The 17,939-nt window shown below is 52.9% G+C and overlaps 1 protein-coding gene across 1 annotated transcript in view; it reads left to right on the top strand.

Moving 5' to 3' along the window:
* SND1 (staphylococcal nuclease and tudor domain containing 1) overlaps nucleotides 1-17,939 on the top strand; it is a 475,599-nt gene that overhangs the window by 16,427 nt on the left and 441,233 nt on the right. Inside the window, exons 2-3 of the mRNA XM_045027292.1 lie at nucleotides 6,065-6,214; nucleotides 11,304-11,424. Of these exons, the coding sequence (XP_044883227.1) occupies nucleotides 6,065-6,214; nucleotides 11,304-11,424 (271 nt within the window). The remainder of the gene's footprint in view (nucleotides 1-6,064; nucleotides 6,215-11,303; nucleotides 11,425-17,939) is intronic.

Here is a 17,939-nt window from a genome sequence, read left to right as displayed (position 1 = left end):
CTGCTCTCTTGGCAGCCTGCCTGGTGACTGTAGTCTCCCATTAGCCAGGAGACTGGCCTGGAGTTTGCTTTTTGCATTTGTATTCAAGGCAATTGGGGAAAGGCAAAGAGCAGTCTGAAAACAAGGTGAAAAGCATCCACTTCTTACATTGGTTCAGGGCACTGGATGTTCTGTGAATGGAATATTTGGGCTGTAATTCATTCGAACATGGCAGCTGTCCTCCTCAGTGCTGTGGCATGCTGTGAGAACAGGACCGTCTCCTGTAGAGCTCAGTAGATCTGGTTTATCGGTGCCTACATGGCAAAGAAATTTTCTCTGAACTATAGGCTTGAAAAATTCTCCATCTACTAGCCAGAGAGCTGACTTAACAGGCAAGGCTGCTCCATCACCTCACCTGGCTAGGTAGTTGTATTCCTGAACACCCTTCTTGGCCTCGTTGTCCTCTCTGGGCTCTTGGGAGGTGATGTCACTCCTCTTTCCCCCTATAGGGGTGCTGGCAGTTTTGCCTTCCTAATGTTCAGTACATCTCGTGGGCAGTTGGCTCCCAGACTGCTTGTATGTGCATCAGCAGATCAGAGTGCTCCTGAGAATCAGTGAGACCAGGCTGTTTCCTTTGATCCCTCTATTTGCCACTCATAACTGGTCCCAGTAACTGATTAGTGGTTTAAAGAACATATATGTCTTAAGAACGTATTCAGCTTGAGATTCCCATATATTTTACCCAGCACAGGACATTGTTAATGCCACATGATGGTTGAGAAATTACACCCATACCATGCAGTTCAGTCATGGAGTCTGCAGCAACTATAGCATCAACCCCTTGCCCACCTGTAAGCATTTACCAGGAGGTGACGCTCCCGATTCCTCTGCATTTAGTGCTCCCCTGATGTTGCGCTAATGTGTTGTACAGAGTTCCACAGGATTCTCGAAAGTGGCAGTGGATCTGACCAGATCCTTGGCAAAGCAGGGAGCAGTGACAGGCACTAGAGGAGCATGCAAACTAGAGAAGGCAGCATTGCATTGGGTCACAAACATGGGCTAAAATGTATCTTTTAGAATGAAATCTTAGTTCCTGCAGAAACTGATGGCTTAGGCATCCCACTTGGTAGGAGAAGGAATGAATTTTTCAAGCCAGGTTCCATGGTGTCCAAAAAGGTTCCCTGCGGCCTGATGTGCAGGTCCCCCTTCTTGGCTCTGTTGCACCCCTTGTGATTGCAGCTGGATGGGGGCTGTGCTTGTTGTGGGTATAGGAGTCAGCTGAGCAGAGAGTACAGCACAGGCAGGTGCACAGTTATTCTGAGGAGAGAGATAACTGAGGCCAGCAATCTTGGGTCTGAAGGTCAGGTTTGTTGGTGCTGGAGGATCCCACGCAGCCAAAATGATGCAAGCTGTCCCAAGTGCACAGCCAGCTGAGAAGGCACTGTCTCTGGGCAGACAAATTATAGTAACATTTCCAGCACTCTACGGTCCTGGATCCAGTTAGCAGAGGGGTACACCTGGCACCAGCAAAATGTCTTGCTGGTACTGAAGCTTTTCATGCACGGTATTTGCATCCCCCTCCTGTGCCCATTCGGTTTGCTTTGCTAGTGCTTTTCCATTGAGCTGTGGCTTGCAGAGCCACCTGTGCTGATGGGGTGCCTTTAGGAGGCTACAGGGCACTGGGCTTCTGCCATGTTCTCAGAAACCTGTCGGGTGACTGGAGGGGTATCGAGGCCACTCAGTAGCATAGGCTGTGGATGCTCTATTCCTGGGTTAGCTGCTTGGGTGAAATGATCCTTCCATACACCCCTGGCCTAGTTGGTCTGTACTCTCAGCTGTAGAAGCAAGGAGAACCCCAGTCAAAGTTAAAGGCTACATGGAGTGGCTCCTCTGGCAGTGATCTAGTCTAGATGCTGCACCAATCCTGTCCCTGCATGAGGAGCAGGATGCTAGTTAATTGCCTGGTGCTGAGCATGCTTATCTCTCAGCTCCTCCTGCTTTCTCTGTTGGCAGGTTTCCCCTGGGATTTTTTCTGTACTGAGAATTAAACTGTAGATTAAGCAGCAGATTGCATGTATCAATCAGAATTTCTGGGTTATTCCTTGGTGAGCCTTCTCCCTGGGTCCAAGCAGGACTAGATGCAGCTCCCTTTGAAGTCTGGAAATGCCTTTCCAGCCTGGCTATTGCAGTGCTACCTGGGGGACTGGATTTCCATGCATCATGGGGCAGGCAAGATGAACAAGTGGTTCTTCATACCAGATATTCAGGGACCTCTGGTATCACACAAGCTTTGCTTCTTGGTCGTCCTTCAGCCAGGGTGGCTTGACCTGGGCTTTTTGGGGTGTGCTCAGGGTTACTGCTCAGGGATGCTCCCTCCCCTTGGGGCTAATCATGCTGCCTCCCCACAAACCCAACATGTAGGGAATCCAGGCCCCAAGTCTGAGGTGGTCAGCAGTCCTTCCCAGCAGGCCCTGCTTAGTGAGCAAAACCCTCTGAAGTGCTGGGTTTGCTCTCCTCACCAGCTGTGTATATTCTTCTGAATATTCCTGGTGAAAGATTGGTGTTCAATGTCAGTGTGGCTGCCAGTGCCCTCTCCCTGCATTGCCCCTCACATCTGCTTGGGAAGCTTTGGGCTGTGATTAAGGTACCTGTTTAAATGTTTGTTTTGCTACATCTATCCTGCTTGTTGGCCCCCCACGTGGCGATGGCACTGCTCTTGCAATTGGCCTGCAGCGAAGCCTGTAGTATTTGGATTACGGCGGCACCAAGAACAAACACGTGGCAGATGTGAGTCATGTTTAATGCACGATTGGATGGTGCTCAGATACTGTGGTGATGTGTGGTAAAAGAACTGATCTAAGATAGGATAGGCCCCAGCTGAGATCGGGGCCTGTTGTGCTCAGCCCTGTGCAAATATTTAGTAACTGTACTCTTAGGAGCAGGGACTATCGCCACAAAATAACATGGGTGTGGGGAGTGAAGGCAGGGAGAGGTGAAGTAACTCACCCAGGGTCACCCAGCAGGGCAGTGGCAGAGCTGGAGACAGAGCCCAGCTTTCCTCAGCCCCACAAGGCTGCGCTGCTTCTCCTGTGTGTAACTGCCAAGGGAGACAGATGTCTCAGCCAAGCTCCAGGGGAAGAGCCTGGACATCATTCATTACAACCTCTCTTCTCTAGCTAGGAGGACTTGTCTGGCTGCAGCGAATGAGTGCTCTAGCACACGTGCTGGGCGTTGTTTCTTGAGGGTGTGGCCTTGGGGAGAACTAGCCAACTGAGACTGTTAGACCCTGCTGTGCCAAGCCCAGCATGGATTCTCTAAGTGGGATTGGCTGCAAGGGCTCAGTCCTGATGCTCCAGGGCCTTGGCTGTAAGTGGGAGGATTCTCCCATTAGCAGCGCCCCACCTTGCTAACGTGTTCAGGGGGCAGCTCCTGGTGGTGTGGACTTATTCAGTGCATTGGAATAAGCCTCTTCCCTTCCCTGGAGAGCCAACTGTTTCACATGAAATAGATGATGAACAGGAACAGATCTTGGGTAGGGTTGCCAACTTTCTACTGCTACAAAACTGAATACCCCTGTCCTGACCCACTCACTCCATCCTCTCTCTCTCTCTCCCTCCCTCCCTCCCTCCCTCTCTGTCGCTCGCTCTGCCCGCACGCACACTCTTGCCCATTTTCACAGGGCTGGCTCAGGGGGCTGGGGTGCAGGAGGGGGTGAGGGCTCCGGATGGGGGGCAAGTTCCGGGATGGGGCCAGGGATAAGGGGCTTGGAGTGCAGGAGGGGGCTCCAGGCTGGGGGTGGAGCCGAGGAGTTTGGAGTATGGGAGGGGGCTGGGGTGCAGGATGGGGTACAGGCCCTGGGCTGGGATTGTGGATTCTGGGGTGGGGCGAGAAATGAGGGCTCTGGCTGGGGAAGGGGGTTGTGGTGAGGGCTCCAGCTGGGGGTGAAGACTTTTGGGTGCGGCTGGGGATGAGGGATTTGTGGTGAAAGAGGGGGCTTTGGGTTGGGGCTGATGGGTTCGGAGTGCAGGAAGGGGATCAGGGCTGAGGCTGGGGGTTAGGGCAGAGGGGTGGGGGGGTGAGGATTCCAGCTGGGGATTCAGGCTCTGGGGTGGGGCTGGGGATGAGGAGTTTGGGGTGTAGGAGGCTGCTCATGGCTGGGGTTGAGGGATTTGGTGGATGGGAGTGGGATCAGGGCTGGGGCAGGGGGTGGGTCAGTGGTGCAGGGTCTGGGCAGCACTTACCTCAAGGAGCTCCCGGAAGCACTGCCATGTCCTTCTTCTAACTCCTACGCGGAGGCATGGCCAGGTGGCTCTGTGTGCTGCCCCATCTGCATGCGCCACCCTCACAGCTCCCATTGGCTGTGGCTCCCAGCCAATGGGAGCTTCAGAGCCGGTGCTTGCAGTGGGGGCAGCATGCAGAGCCCCCGGCTGCCACTATGCATAGGAGCTGGAGGGGAGACATGTCTCTGCTTTCAGGAGCCGCGCGGAGCCACACCAGGCAGGGAACTTGCCTTAGCCCTGTTGCGCTGCTGACCAGACTTTTAACGAAGAACCTGACAAAACCTAACCTTGAGTGAGGCATGGCGTGAGCTTACTAGTGAGAGGGTGTGAAGGGCTGCTGGAAGTGGGGTGCGAAGAAGAGGGAGCTGGGTGCATTGCTCTGGGGATTACAGGCATAAAGGGACGGCAGCGTGAAGTGCAAACCCTGCCTTGCCCTAGTTTGCACCTAGGGGTCAGCAGTGGTGCGACTGCACAGCTTGCTGGCCACCGCGCCCTGGCTGTAGGCAAGGCTTGCAGGTGCCACGTGTGAGTAACTTGATAGCTGGAGGCCCAGGGGCAGAGCTCTGCTGAACTCCACTTGAGCTCATGTCTCTGGCCTGCAGAAAGCGCCAGTTGCAAACAAACCTTTGGTGCTGGGCTGCTCACTGCTGCTGGCTGTGGTGAGAAGGTCTTACGCAGCGCCTTACTGGGGAATGGGCAGGAGGTCCTGTTACTGTCACAGCCTGGTAGTTTGAACCCACCAGCCTTGCTGCTCTGCATGTCTGCCTGCTCACTGCTGTAGGTGCTTGGAGAGCAGCTCGCTCCCTCCTTCAATCTGGCAGTCTTGCTCTTATTCCTGAATCTGATCCATCTGCAGCTGGCTGACCTGGTGGCTCCAGTGAAGCTGGTCATACAATTTCTGGCTAAACCTCACTGGCAGTGTTCTGGATCTGGCAGCTAGGCCCTGGCCCACTCCTTTCTGTCATAGCAGGACCAGCTACGTGTGGTCTAAGCTACATGCCATGCTTTACTTCCGCAGAAAAGGGCTCACTTCTCCTGCCTACTGGCATCTCTCCAGATGGGGCTGGCACCCTCTTGTGCAGCAGACACACTTCCTACTATCTGCACAGTGGCTGGAAGTGGGCTTAGCTGATTGTACTGCAGAGGCCTAGTGCTAGGATACACATGGAACCCTGTAGCCCAGGGTCCCAGGGTGCTGTTCAGCAGAGTAAAATCAAACTGCTGTCCCTTGGGGCTCAGATACATTGTCCATTTTTGTGGACTTGAAAATCCAGTGTTGCAGCAAAAGTGCGAAGTTCTATCAGAATTCCACATGTAGATGAACTCCAGTGTCTGTCTCACTCAGTGAGGGTGGGTCTGAAGAGTTTGGCGTTGACAGAACTCGATCTGCCGCAGTTGGTGAGCTTTGAGGGGGTGCAGCCAGGAAAGGGTGTGGGAGGGAATGGAAGTTGGGGCCAGCAGTGGCTGTTGTGAAAACACCCCTATGCACATGGGGAAATTTTTAAGGTGCTGTTAGGAAGCGTGGAGAGTGATGCTTGAACATAATGATGGGTGCCAGGAATACAGCCTAGATACAGGAACTGAGGGGAGTGAATTTGACAATCAAGGGCCCATTACAGCGGAAATGCAACTCCAGATCTGTAAGTGGGATCCCTTGGGCAGTCAGTGTTGGGAGCACAGGTCACTGTTAGCACAAGGCCCAAGGCGGGGAGACAGGGATGGAGTGGAACAGAGTATCACACTTGATGCTTCTCCACAGGTTTAATTTTGCTGTTGGAGTGCTAATGTTCTCCTTCTCCCTGCAGGTCCTCTCAGGTTGCGCCATCATTGTCCGAGGGCAGCCCCGTGGGGGGCCCCCTCCTGAGAGGCAGATCAACCTCAGCAATATCCGTGCTGGAAACCTCGCCCGCCGGGCTGCTGCAGGACAGCCAGATGCCAAGGATACCCCTGATGAGGTAGGTGTCTCCTTGCTGGCCAAGGGGCTGGTGCATAAGGCTGGATTGCATTTAACTTCTCATGCTCAGAACACCTCATATTGTGGCCAGGAGCTTCATTTAGAATAAATCAGGGAGATAACCTAATGTGGTTGCCACGCAAATACTGCCTCGCCCTGGCAGATCGCCCAGAAGTAAACCTCAAGCCAGCAGTGATTTTTTTGCACTGCTCAGTATAGCAAGTCCTCGGTCTTGGACCAGTGTAACTTGATCCATGAGGTGGTGCTCCTTGCTTGGGGGGGAGGGGGTGTCAGTGCAGACCCAGTGCCAAGATGTGGCACTAGGGGGTGCTGTGCTGCAGTGAGTGGGCTGGAGTCTGACCCTAAAGCCCCAGTGCTCGGGTGCTCTCCCTTATGTGCTGACCTAATGCCCCAGTATGGGGCTAGGGGGCGCTATGAATTGGGGGTCAGGCACAGAGTCCTGGACAGGTTCTTGCTTTCAGCCTTGTTTTGCCTTTACATTTCTCTAGCCGAAACAGAAGAGCATGGTTAATTGTCCTCATCTGGTGCTGTGTTGTCAGCCAGCTTGAGTGCCTGCTCAGAGGGAGCGGAAAGCGCCACCTATTGAAACCACAGCGCTTCTTCCTTCAGCCTCTGTGCTATCTATCCAAGTAGCGACCGGGCCCAGCCCTGCTTAGCTTCACAGTCAAATGGGTCACAGCTGGAGACGGGAAGGGAAATGAGAATTCTCTGAGAGGGTGTGTGAAAAGACTAATTCACAATTGCCCAGCCCAGAAGGTTTTACTCACAGCTCAGATCCCTCTTTAGCTAGGCAGGCAGGTGGTGTTCTCCATCTAAATTCACTGGTTTAAAATGAACAGATTCTGTATTTGAGTAACTGTGTAGTGTAGCAGTGAGCTTCCCCTCCACTGCTCCAGGTAAATCTTCCACGCTAAAGCACAGCCTTGGTTGGGTATGGGGAATAGGTGCTGGCTCTGCAGCGCCCCATTGGGGAATAAATAGGACTCCAGCTGCCTTCTTTTGCCCCCCAGGATCACCAGCACAAAATGTCTATAGACCGTACACAGACCTGTGCTGAGAGAAGCAAATTTCAGCTGCAAGGCTAAGACGTCTCATTACCGTAGTCCTCTGCTTCAGTCTTAAGCACGACACAAGCTGCAGGATGCTAACTCAACCCAGCAGACTCTGAGCTGCCTTTGACTCGCTGCTTTGCTCAAGGGCTAAATATAGAGGATTTAAAAGTTCCTCAAAACCAGGCTTATTGCTACCTCCTCCAAAAGGCAGGTATTAATGCAGCTCTTCCCCCCGCCCCCCTTGTTCTGACTGTAGGCACTCAGACTGGCCATGTTTGAGTGCAGGGCATTTTTTAGTGCCGAGTGAGGGAGCATAGAGACGTGGCCAGGTCATGGTTGTATTATCCAGGGCTGTATGTTGCGTTACATTCTGTCCTGAGATTGAGGGTCCTGTAACTCAAGGTTTTATGTAGCGTTCTGGATACAGTTACTCAGCTCTGGGTTCCCTCCAGTGTCTGAACTGATACTGGTAGGATATAGTAGCCTGGTGTTTTGTAAGGAGTTTAGACAATGGATATCTACTGGAGGATCTCACTGCAGATGAATTAGCAGGGTACTCTACGTGAGCCGTTTAACCACTCACTTTCAGGCCTGCATATTAATTGCAGGACATACTGGTGTCAGTGCCTGAACTTGGCACAGTTCTGATCTTCCACTGGTGGAAAGGAACTCCCCACACATCCTCCAGAACATGGTGTTCCTGTCTGAGGCTGGGTATCAGTGGCTATGTGATTGCAGATGGCACATCGATAGCGAGTGAAAGCTAGGGTGAAATTAGAACTTTTCAGTCCAGAGTGAGGTGCAGTGTTTTCAGTGTAGTTACTGGGTTCTATTCACAGTTCAGATGCTGATCAACTGTTAACCTGTGCAAGTTGCTTCACCTGTTACTGCTTGTTTGTTTGAAGAATAAATAGAACTGTTTGGGAATTTTTGAGTATCTGGATATTGTTGGAAAACCCTGATTCATTCAAACCAAAACCCTTTGCAGGAAAGGGTCAATTTCAATACATAGGAAAATTTTGAAAAACTTCAGAAGTTTCAAAATTAAGCTTTAATCAAAATGAAACATTACAGTTGACTTGATCAGAATTTCTTTTGGATGTTTGGCTTGCGAAGAGTCTAGATTTTGACATCGTGTCCTGGTTTGGGGATGGGAATTTCTTTTCAAATTCATGGGAAAGGAAAACAGTTTCCTGCCCAGCTCTAAAAATCGAGGACTTTGTTTTTCCCTGTGATAATGCACCATCTTGGGGAACAATATTTGGCAGAGTGTCCTCATGTCCCATTTCAAAGCAAATGGGGAGGTGAGGCTGGGGATAATACTGAAAAATTAGCCCAGAACATCTTAGTGGTTGACACCTTCAGGGCACCATTCACTTAAGTAGGCACTGGGAGCCAACTGCCCAAGGGATCCCACTTACAGATCTGGAGTTGCATTTCCGCTGTAATGGGCCCTTGATTGTCAAATTCACTCCCCTCAGTTCCTGTATCTAGGCTGTATTCCTGGCACCCATCATTATGTTCAAGCATCACTCTCCACGCTTCCTAACAGCACCTTAAAAATTTCCCCATGTGCATGGGGGTGTTTTCACAACAGCCACTGCTGGCCCCAACTTCCATTCCCTCCCACACCCTTTCCTGGCTGCACCCCCTCAAAGCTCGCCAACTGTGGCAGATCGAGTTCTGTCATTCATGAACGAAGGGCTGTCCTAAGCCAGTCAGAAGAGACGTCTCCCTTCTGTGACTTCTCGTCTTTCTGGTCCTGATGTGTGAGCTGTTCTTGGAAGATAGAGTTCTGGTCACATCCTGTTGAAATAACCCATCTGACCAGAAAAGGGCCCAGACTGTATTCTTCCCTGGTAGGGGAGACATTCCTTAGAGTCGAGGAATCCCTGTGTGGATTCTCTGCTCTGTGCAGGAGATCAGACTGGAGGATCATGTTTGGCTTCTGGTCTGAAATGCTGAGTATTTGCAGCAGTTGGATATCAGGATGTGTAAGGTCCGGATCTAAGCACTTTGCGTTGATTTGCAGGGAACAGAACAAAGGTTCAGGGACTTGCTTTTGGGGTCATGTGACCGATCAGAGTATCTAGGATGAGTAGCTGGTTGCTTCCATTAATGCAGGAGTTCTTGGAACAAAATGTTTTGGTGGCCTCAGTGTGGCCACCAACTCTTGCTGGTGGCCGCTCTCTCACTTTTTCCTAAAATACTTAATTAACTTTAGGAAAAACAAACAAATATGCCCATAGACACGGCTAAATCATTGTAATTTATTTGTTGCTAGCTAGTAAGTCTGTTGTGAAAAGTTATATTGATAAATATACCAGTATCATTATTCACAGCAGACTTACTCAGCCCTGTCAACAAGCCTGGGGACAAATTAAGCCCCAGATGTGGGGGACTGGAGAGGCAGTGGGGGACGGGGAGAGGCAGTGGGGGCCTGGGGCAATGGGCGTGGGTTGGGGGAGGCAGTGGAGGGCTGGAGTCCGAAGCAGTGTGGCCAGAGCCTGCTGGCCGCTGTCTCGCCACCCCAGGGCTGAAACCTAAAGCCTGAACCCCATCGCCCCTGGGAAAGTGGGAAAATCACTGGCTGCCTGGTCCTCCAGCGTTGTGCTCCAGGTGTCTCCACAGGGGAAGCAGTGCCCAGCCACTGCTGGTGGCCCCAGCAATCAACACCAAGGCAGTGTATCCAGGAGCAACTGGAAAGGGCTGCTTCTTCCCCCCCACCCCAAAAAAAAAAGGTCCAGGAGGCTGTGGCTGCATGTGAGAAATGCTGCATTAATGGCTGTGGCATGTGCTGATTGCTCACTGAGTGGTAATGAACTTGCCCCATGTCCTCTTTTGGATAGAGGTGGTGGAGTTAGAACTAAGCCAAAGCTGGGCCACCCACCCTCCCTCCCTCCCTGTGTTAGGTGCAGTATAGAGCTCCCTTAAACTGCAGGTCTCCTTGCAATGAGACTCTCCCTGGGGAGATGGTCTCCTGAACATCTTGCTTAACTGTGTAAATATCTCCTGCTTTATAAAATCACACCTGTCAGTTCAGCTAATTGTTGGTGGCTAGAACAGTGTTCTCCCCAGTCCGTTTTCTCTGCTTGCCTGACCCTGCAATCATGTTACAATGCTGAGTTTCTGCCCTTGCAGCCTTTCTGTGGCTGGAGTGTGGCTGCGGCATAGGACTGGGGCGGGGCGAGTAGAGCTGAGATCCCCTGGATGAGGTAGTGTGGGCATACAAACTACCATAGAACATTAGACAGGAAATAGCCAATAGCTCATCTAGACCCCCATCCCCAGGCCAGGGAAAGATGGCTCCTTAGTAGGTTTGGCACTGTTTGGTCCAACTTTAATTGGCTAGTGTTGGGGCTTCCACCTGTGCCTTGGGCAGGCGATTCCACAGCTGTATTCTTACTGTGAGGGTCTTCAATCCGTAGTTTCCTCTGGCTGAATTTATGCAAGTGAGAGAGTAGGGAGGCTGCTGAGACTATCTGGTCAGTATTCATTGTTGCCTGGGGAGTGGTTGTGACCCTGACTACTTTGGAGCAGATCAAGAGGACAGCAATAGTTTAAATGTTGTCTTCTAACTGGCGCTGCTCCTGGCCTGTCAGTGCTGGACAAGCCTACTTTCCAGCAGATGCCTCTTTCGCTTCCAAACCACCGAACTGCAGGTGGTCTCACTGGGGTCTCCTGCAGGAGCAGTGAAATGCTGTCTAGCCAAGAGAACACCTGGCTCCTACATAGCTCTTTTCATCAGCAGGTCCCAGTATGAAGGGGGTCAGTATCATTGACCCCATTTTACAGATGGGGAAACTGAGTAACTTGTCCAGGTTTACCCAGTAGGCCAGTGTTGAAGGTGATATTAAGACCCATATCTCCTGAGTCCCAATCCAGTGATCTGTTTACTAGGCAACCCTGCCCCACTATGAGATCTCTGTGAACTGTCCAGCAGTGGAAGGGGAACCCTTGGGGTCTGATGGTGCCCACTTTGACCTCCAGTGACTAAGTTTTCTGTTTTCCCCTCAGCCCTGGGGATTTCCGGCTCGTGAGTTCCTGCGAAAGAAGCTCATTGGGAAGGAGGTGTGCTTCACTGTGGAGTACAAGACCCCACAAGGCCGGGAGTACGGCATGGTGTACCTTGGGAAAGGTGAGTAGTGGCTAGGGAGCTGCCAGACACCCACAGGGCAAAGTGTGCCATGCAGGTAGGTGAAGTGACATGCTGCCCCTCAGTCTGGAGCTGCTGCTCAGTCTGGGAGAGCCTGACACCCAGCTGTACATTGCTGTTCTTCCTTCTGAGGTCTCTTCCATTGTGCAGGCCTCAGGCTGCCATTTATAGCATTGTCACTAATACTAGGGAAATTCAGGTGCGGGTTCTCACTGGACCTCCAGGCACCCACTGGAGTTGGGTGCTGGGTTCCTATAATGTGGTTTGCTTTGCTGGAGCCGCAGACTGTCATTGCTGAATGTCTTTGGGCTCCAGGCTGTGGCAGGTCATGGTGCTAATTGAATTCCCTCAGATTTCCTGTTGCGGCCCTTATTGCCATTATAAATCTTGTGGCTTTAGTCAACTGGAGACAGACAACAGAAAGGAGTTCTCATAGCTCCCATTTAGTTCATTAGCATCCTTGGACTGTTGTGTGTGGGTCAGTGCAGTGAGAATCGATGTTCATTGCCCATGGAGCTGCTTGAGAAGAGCGACTCGGAAGTGGGTTATCTGGCGCTTATAAAACGGGAGTAGCGCTTTGAATGCACCCATTGCCCTTTTTAGGCTATTGCTTTAGTTTAGCTTTTGAATGTTTTATAACTTATAGCAGGGGTCGGCAGCCTTTCAGAAGTGCTGTGCCGAGTCTTCATTTATTCACGCTAATTTAAGGTTTCGCGTGCCAGTAATACATTTTAACGTTTTTAGAAGGTCTTTTTATAAGTCTGTATAATATATAACTAAACTTTTGTATGTAAAGTAAACAAGGTTTTTAAAATGTTTGACACTTCATTTAAAATTAAATTTAAAATGCAGAGCCCCCAGACCAGTGGCCAGGACCCAGGCAGTGTGAGTGCCACTGAAAATCAGCTGGTGTGCCGCCTTTGGCACGCGTGCCATAGGTTGCCTACCCCTGACTTATAGCTTCCTTCATACAAAGCTTCACTGAACAGCTTTCAATGAGCTGCAATAGACAGCATGCTTAGACGGAGTCTGTTAGGGTCATTTCAGCATGCAGAAAGGGGCAGTGTGACCTATGGAGCAAGGAAAAGATCTCAGCTGTAAAAGTGGCACAGCTGCCATAAATATCCGGGGGGGCTAGTTCCAGTGAGGAGGGGGCGGGGCTCAGGGAAGAGGAAGGCAAGTTGTGTGGTCTGAAGTTGAATGCTCAGGGCATAAAATGTGCTCTAGTCAAGCTCATAAGTCCAGGCTCTTGTTTCTGTTCTGCTGATGGCTGAGAATTTAGTCTGTACGCCCTTGTCCTTTGCTATGGAATGGGTCAGAAACCCAAATCTGTGGTGTTCCCACCTCCGGGAGTTTTTGAAAGAGTGGGGGCAAAGGTGGTCATACACACACACACAGCTCCCAGCCTAATGGAGCCTTCATTCTGATGTCTAGGGGACTTTGGGTGCTTTCAAAGATTCCCAGGCCAGAAGGGACCACTCTGATCTTCTAATCTGGCCACCTATAATAACGCAAGCTGTAGCACTTCCTCACAATAATTCCTAGAGCAGAGCTTTTAGTAAAACATACAGCCTTGTTTTTAAGAATGGCTAGTGATGGCAAATCCACCACAACCTTTGGTAAATGGCTCCGGGGTGGTTTACCCTTGCTAGGACTAAGCTGGGGGGAGGAAATTTGAGCAAAGCGTGGCTAGAGAGAAGAATGTGAGGAAAGAGGCTATAAGGTGTTGGATGGAGAAGGAACAGACACAAACCAATAGAGAGACCGACCATGAAAACTATGACAAGAAATGGAGAGAAGCCAAGAATGAGTGCCCAACAAAAGTCAGCCATGCAGAGGAAGTCACCTTTTGCTTTTCATTCACACATTAGAGGGGATTGTCAGCAGGTCCCAGTTAAAAGCAGTGCAGAAGTGGGGCACAGCTGATTTATTCTTTTAAAATGATGGGGAGTCTGGGGGCATGAGTACTTCACACAATGACTCAAAGGCTTCCAATTCTTCGAGTGATGCTCAGGTGTATTCCACAGTAGGTGTGCGTGCTCGCCACATGCACCGGTGCTGGAAGTTTTTCCCTTAGCGGTACCCGTAGTGGGGGAGCACCGCTGCGACCCCTGGAGTGGCGCCTCTATCTCGTGCTATAAGGAGAGCTGCACGCTCTCCCCACCCTCAGTTCCTTCTTGCCGCCAGTGAAGGTAGTCAGAACTTCATGCTCCAGCTCTGTTGCAGCCTTTCTATTCATTAGTGGTACCGTTTGCTACAGTTGGCAGTTTTCAGTTGCTAGAGTGGGCTCAGAGCATGCCCCGTGCCCCAGATTTCAAGTTGTGCGACTCCTGTCGCTGTTCCATGCCAAGGAGTGATTCGCATGCTGAGTGTCTCCACTGCTTGGACGAAACTCACATCAGTGAACGCTTCAAGATCTGCAGGTCATTCAAACCGTGGGCCAAGGAGGAGAGGGACATCAGACTTCGAGCTCTCCTTATAGACTCGGCACTGGCCCCAGCTCCGGGGCATTGAGTGGACTCGGCGCCTGGCACTGTCATCAGTGTGCAGTGAAGCCCCCTCCACCAGCTGGCACCGCTCCCCCTCGAAGAAGCAAAGGAGGGGCTCCGCCTCGCCACGGTGCCAAGAAAAGGAAAGGGGAGAGGCTGGTCCTGCGTCGGGCAGCCCTCACTCCCCCTACCCCCGGCCCAAAACCTCCGACTCGTGCTGAGCGGAGCAGCCCAGCACCGTCCACATGCGCGTCTCCTGTGGCCAGGATGCCATCGACACCAGAGACTCTACAGGCTGCACGAGACATTCTGAGCCTACTGGTACCTGGGGTGCCGCTAGTGATGGGCCCTCGGTCCCACGGCAAGCCGCGGCTGGTGCTCACCAGACCTCTCCAACACGGCACAGCTCCCACTCCGAGGACTGCTCCCTGCTTTGTTCGATGCGCAGTGGCCGGTCAACTCGCAGCTCACGCCCACCCTCGATGCCAACCGGGCTAACCGGTTCGCTGCCCAGGCAGGAGTTTTGGGGTCCCTCCACGCTGCGTGGTAGTGGGCGCAGGCACCAAGACAGGCACTGAAAACGCTCCTCCTCGAGACTCAGTTTTACCATAGCTGGTCTTAGCACAATCGACGTTGATGCTCCCGCTCGAGTTCCTGCTTTGCCAGATGTCACACACGGGACTCTCCTTGCGATTCTCCAGCATCAGTGCTCCTGGCGCTGAGGCGAGTACTGGAGCAGTACTTCTGATGGGTACCAGTCCTTGACGTCGAGGTCCCGGTCCCGTGGAAGAGGGCGTCGCGGGCACCGTCATTCCTACCGCTCCTATGGGACCGCACGCTTGATGGTGATGTCAACCTCGGCACCCAGCCGCCTGTCTCTGGGCTGCGCGGCTCAGCCGGACCAGCTAGTGCCACCGGGCCCTCAACTTGGACAGTGGCAAGGGGCCCCATGGAAGGGACAGTGGTGCCAATGGGTACTGTGGCCACTGATGCCCGCCCAGACGGGAACCCGCTCGGAGGCTGGAGCGTCCCAGGCTCCATCGGCCTCCCCATCTTGGCTGAGGGACAAATCGGCAGGTCATGAGTCGGCTCTCTCTCCAGTCCTGAATGACACTATAACGGCACCCCCACCCTCTGTCCTGCAAGAGGATTTCAAGGCACATCAAGACCTGCTAAAGCAGGTGGCGTCCAACCTCCAACTGCAGGCCGAGGAGATGGAGTGCCTGTCCGATTCCCTTTTTAATGTACTGTCTTCCTCGGCACCGGGCCGCATGGCATTACCCCTCCACCAGGGGGTAGCCAACATCTCCAACATCTTTTGGCAAACTCCCGCCTCCTTGGTCCCGATTTCCAAGAAGGCTGAGAGGAAGTACTTCGTGCTGGCCAAGGACTACGAGTACCTCTATTCTCACCTGGCACCTAACTCGCTAGTGGTGGAATCAGTGAACCACTGAGAGCGACAGGGCCAGCCCGTGCCCACTCTCAAGGACAAAGACGCCAGAAGACTGGACTCCTTTGGTAGGAAATTTTATTCCTCTGCAAGTTTCCAGCTCAGGGTGTCCAATCATTAGGCCTTGCTGAGCTGGTATGACTTTAACCTATGGGAGTCCCTGCTAAGTTCAAACCTCTTCTCCCGGAGTGAGAGAGAAAGGACTTTAAGGCTCTGGTGGATGAGGGGGGTGACGGCGGCCAAAGTGGCCCTTCAGGCAGTGTCGGTCACGGCAGCCCATTCCATGGCGTCTGAGACACCTGTGTACAGGGTGTCGTGGCTCCTTCTGTCCAGGCTATCCCTCATGCAGGACCTGCCATTTGATGGAAAAGCTCTGTTTGCAGATCAGATGGACATCAGGCTGCACGGGATGAAAGATTCTCATGCCACTCTGCAAACCTTGGGCCTTTACATCCCTCCGGCTAAGGACAAGGCCAAACCACAACCGTTGGCTCAACCGGCTAGGAGCAGATAAGAGCCCCCATACAAGAGGCTGAGGGACCAGAAGCTCCGGTCTCAGCGACAGTCCCGCTCTGCCCCACAGCCAGGACCCTCTAAGGGAAAGAGGCAGGGAAAGAGGTGGTTTTGACTATTTGCAACCAACCCCCTCCCTGATGGGTCCCAGGGGACCCCGGAGTGCCCATCTCGTAGGGCAGGAGGTGGGGCGACTGCTGCACCTGGGGCGGTGGAGCGAGTACCAGTAGAATTCCAGGGCAAGGGTTTCTACTTCCAATATTTCCTGATCCCAAAGGCGAAAGGGGGCCACAGGCCCATCCTGGACCTGCAGGATCTCAAACGTTTTCTGGTCTGCTCCAAGTTCCACATGGTGTCCCTGGCCTCTATTATCCCTTCCCTGGACCTGGGGGATTGGTACGCGGCCCTGGACCTTCAGGACATATATTTTCACATCCATATTTTCAAGGGGCACAGGCGCTTCCTCTGCTTCCTAGTGGGGTTAGACCACTACCAGTTTGCGGTCCTCCCATTTGGCCTTTCCACAGCACCCAGGGTTTTCACAAAGCGCATGGCTGTGGTAGTGGCCTACCTCAGATGGGAGGGAGTACAGATCTTTCCATACCTGGACGATTGGCTTCTCAAGGGCAACTCTCCTAGGTAAGGGCCCATGTGGAGCTGCTCCTGTCCCCATGTGTCAATCTCGGCTTAGTGGTGAACGAGACCAAGTCAGCGCTAGTTCCAGTGCAGCGCATAGAGTTCATTGGGGCGCTGCTGGACTCCTCAAGGGCCACAGCCTCTCTAGGGCCTCAAACCTGCTCAGCGGGAAACGATCTCATCACCTCGGTCACGGCTTTCCCAGTGACAAAGGTGAGAGTGTGCCTTCGGATCCTGGGGCACATGGCGGCATGCATGTATGTGGTCTGCCACGCCAGGCTCTGGATGAGCCCCCTCCAGCTCTGGCTGGCCTCCAAGTTCTCCCAGGCCCGGGACAGGCTTAGACAAAGTTCTCACAGTACCGTCCCTGATACTTGCCTCCCTACAATGGTGGTCTTACCTGAGCTTTAACCTGGTGTCCGATGTGTCGACGTGGGCTGGGGAGCTCACACAGGGAACATGCAAACCCAGGGGATGTGGTCGACCACGGACTTGTCCCTCCACGTAAATGTCAAGGAGCTCAGGGCAATACGGTTGGCATGTGTTGCCTTCAACATGCACCTTCATGGCAAAGTGGTCAGAGTCCTGAGGGACAACACCCCTGCAACAGGCAAGACAGGACTCGTTACTTGGCCCTCTGCCGGGAAGCCTTGAACCTATGGGAGTTTTGTATAGCCCACGATATCTCCCTGAGGGCGTTCCACTTACCTGGCATCTGCAATTCGCAAGCCGATCGCCTCAGCAGGGTTTTCTCACCCCAGTATGAGTGGTCGCTCCATTCGGGGGTCACTCACTGGCTCCTCTGAGAGTGGGGAGTTCCCCAGGTCGACCTCTTCACAACCCCCAGAACCGACGTTGCCCCCGGTTCTGCTCCGGGAGGGAGTGGGGAGGGGCATGATCTCGGATGCCTTCCTCCTGCAGGGGTCGGGCCAGCTTTTCTGTGCTTTCCCACCGTTTCCCCTCATAGTCAAAGTCCTGCAAAAAGTAAAAACAAAGCGCGTGTCACCCTTATAGCCCCCGCGTGGGCCCGCCAACACTGGTACGGGACACTCCTGCACCTCTTGACAGCCCCTTCGAGGAGGCTGCTGCTTCGCCTGGACCTCCTCTCCCAGGACGGAGGCCGCCTCCTCCTCCATCCCAATCTGGCCATGCTCCACCTGACAGCGTGATTGCTCAGTGGCTAGACAAGGAGGAGGGGAGGTGTTTGGAGGAGGTCAGGCGGGTCCTCCTGGAAAGTAGGAAGCCGTCCATACGCCGGACGTACCTGGCGAAGTGGTCCAGATTCTCCAGGTGGGCGGGGGAGCGGGGAGCCTCCCCGTTGTCTGCACCACTCCAGCTTATCCTTGAGTACCTCCTGTCCCTTAGGACCCAAGGGTTGGCACCCACCCTCTGTCAGGGTACACCTGGTG

The sequence above is a fragment of the Mauremys mutica genome, chromosome 1 (genome assembly GCF_020497125.1).
Source record: "Mauremys mutica isolate MM-2020 ecotype Southern chromosome 1, ASM2049712v1, whole genome shotgun sequence".
Classification (NCBI taxonomy): Eukaryota; Metazoa; Chordata; order Testudines; family Geoemydidae; genus Mauremys; species Mauremys mutica.
The sequence above is the reverse complement of the archived record's forward strand: the minus strand, read 5'-3'. Positions and strand labels throughout refer to the sequence as shown.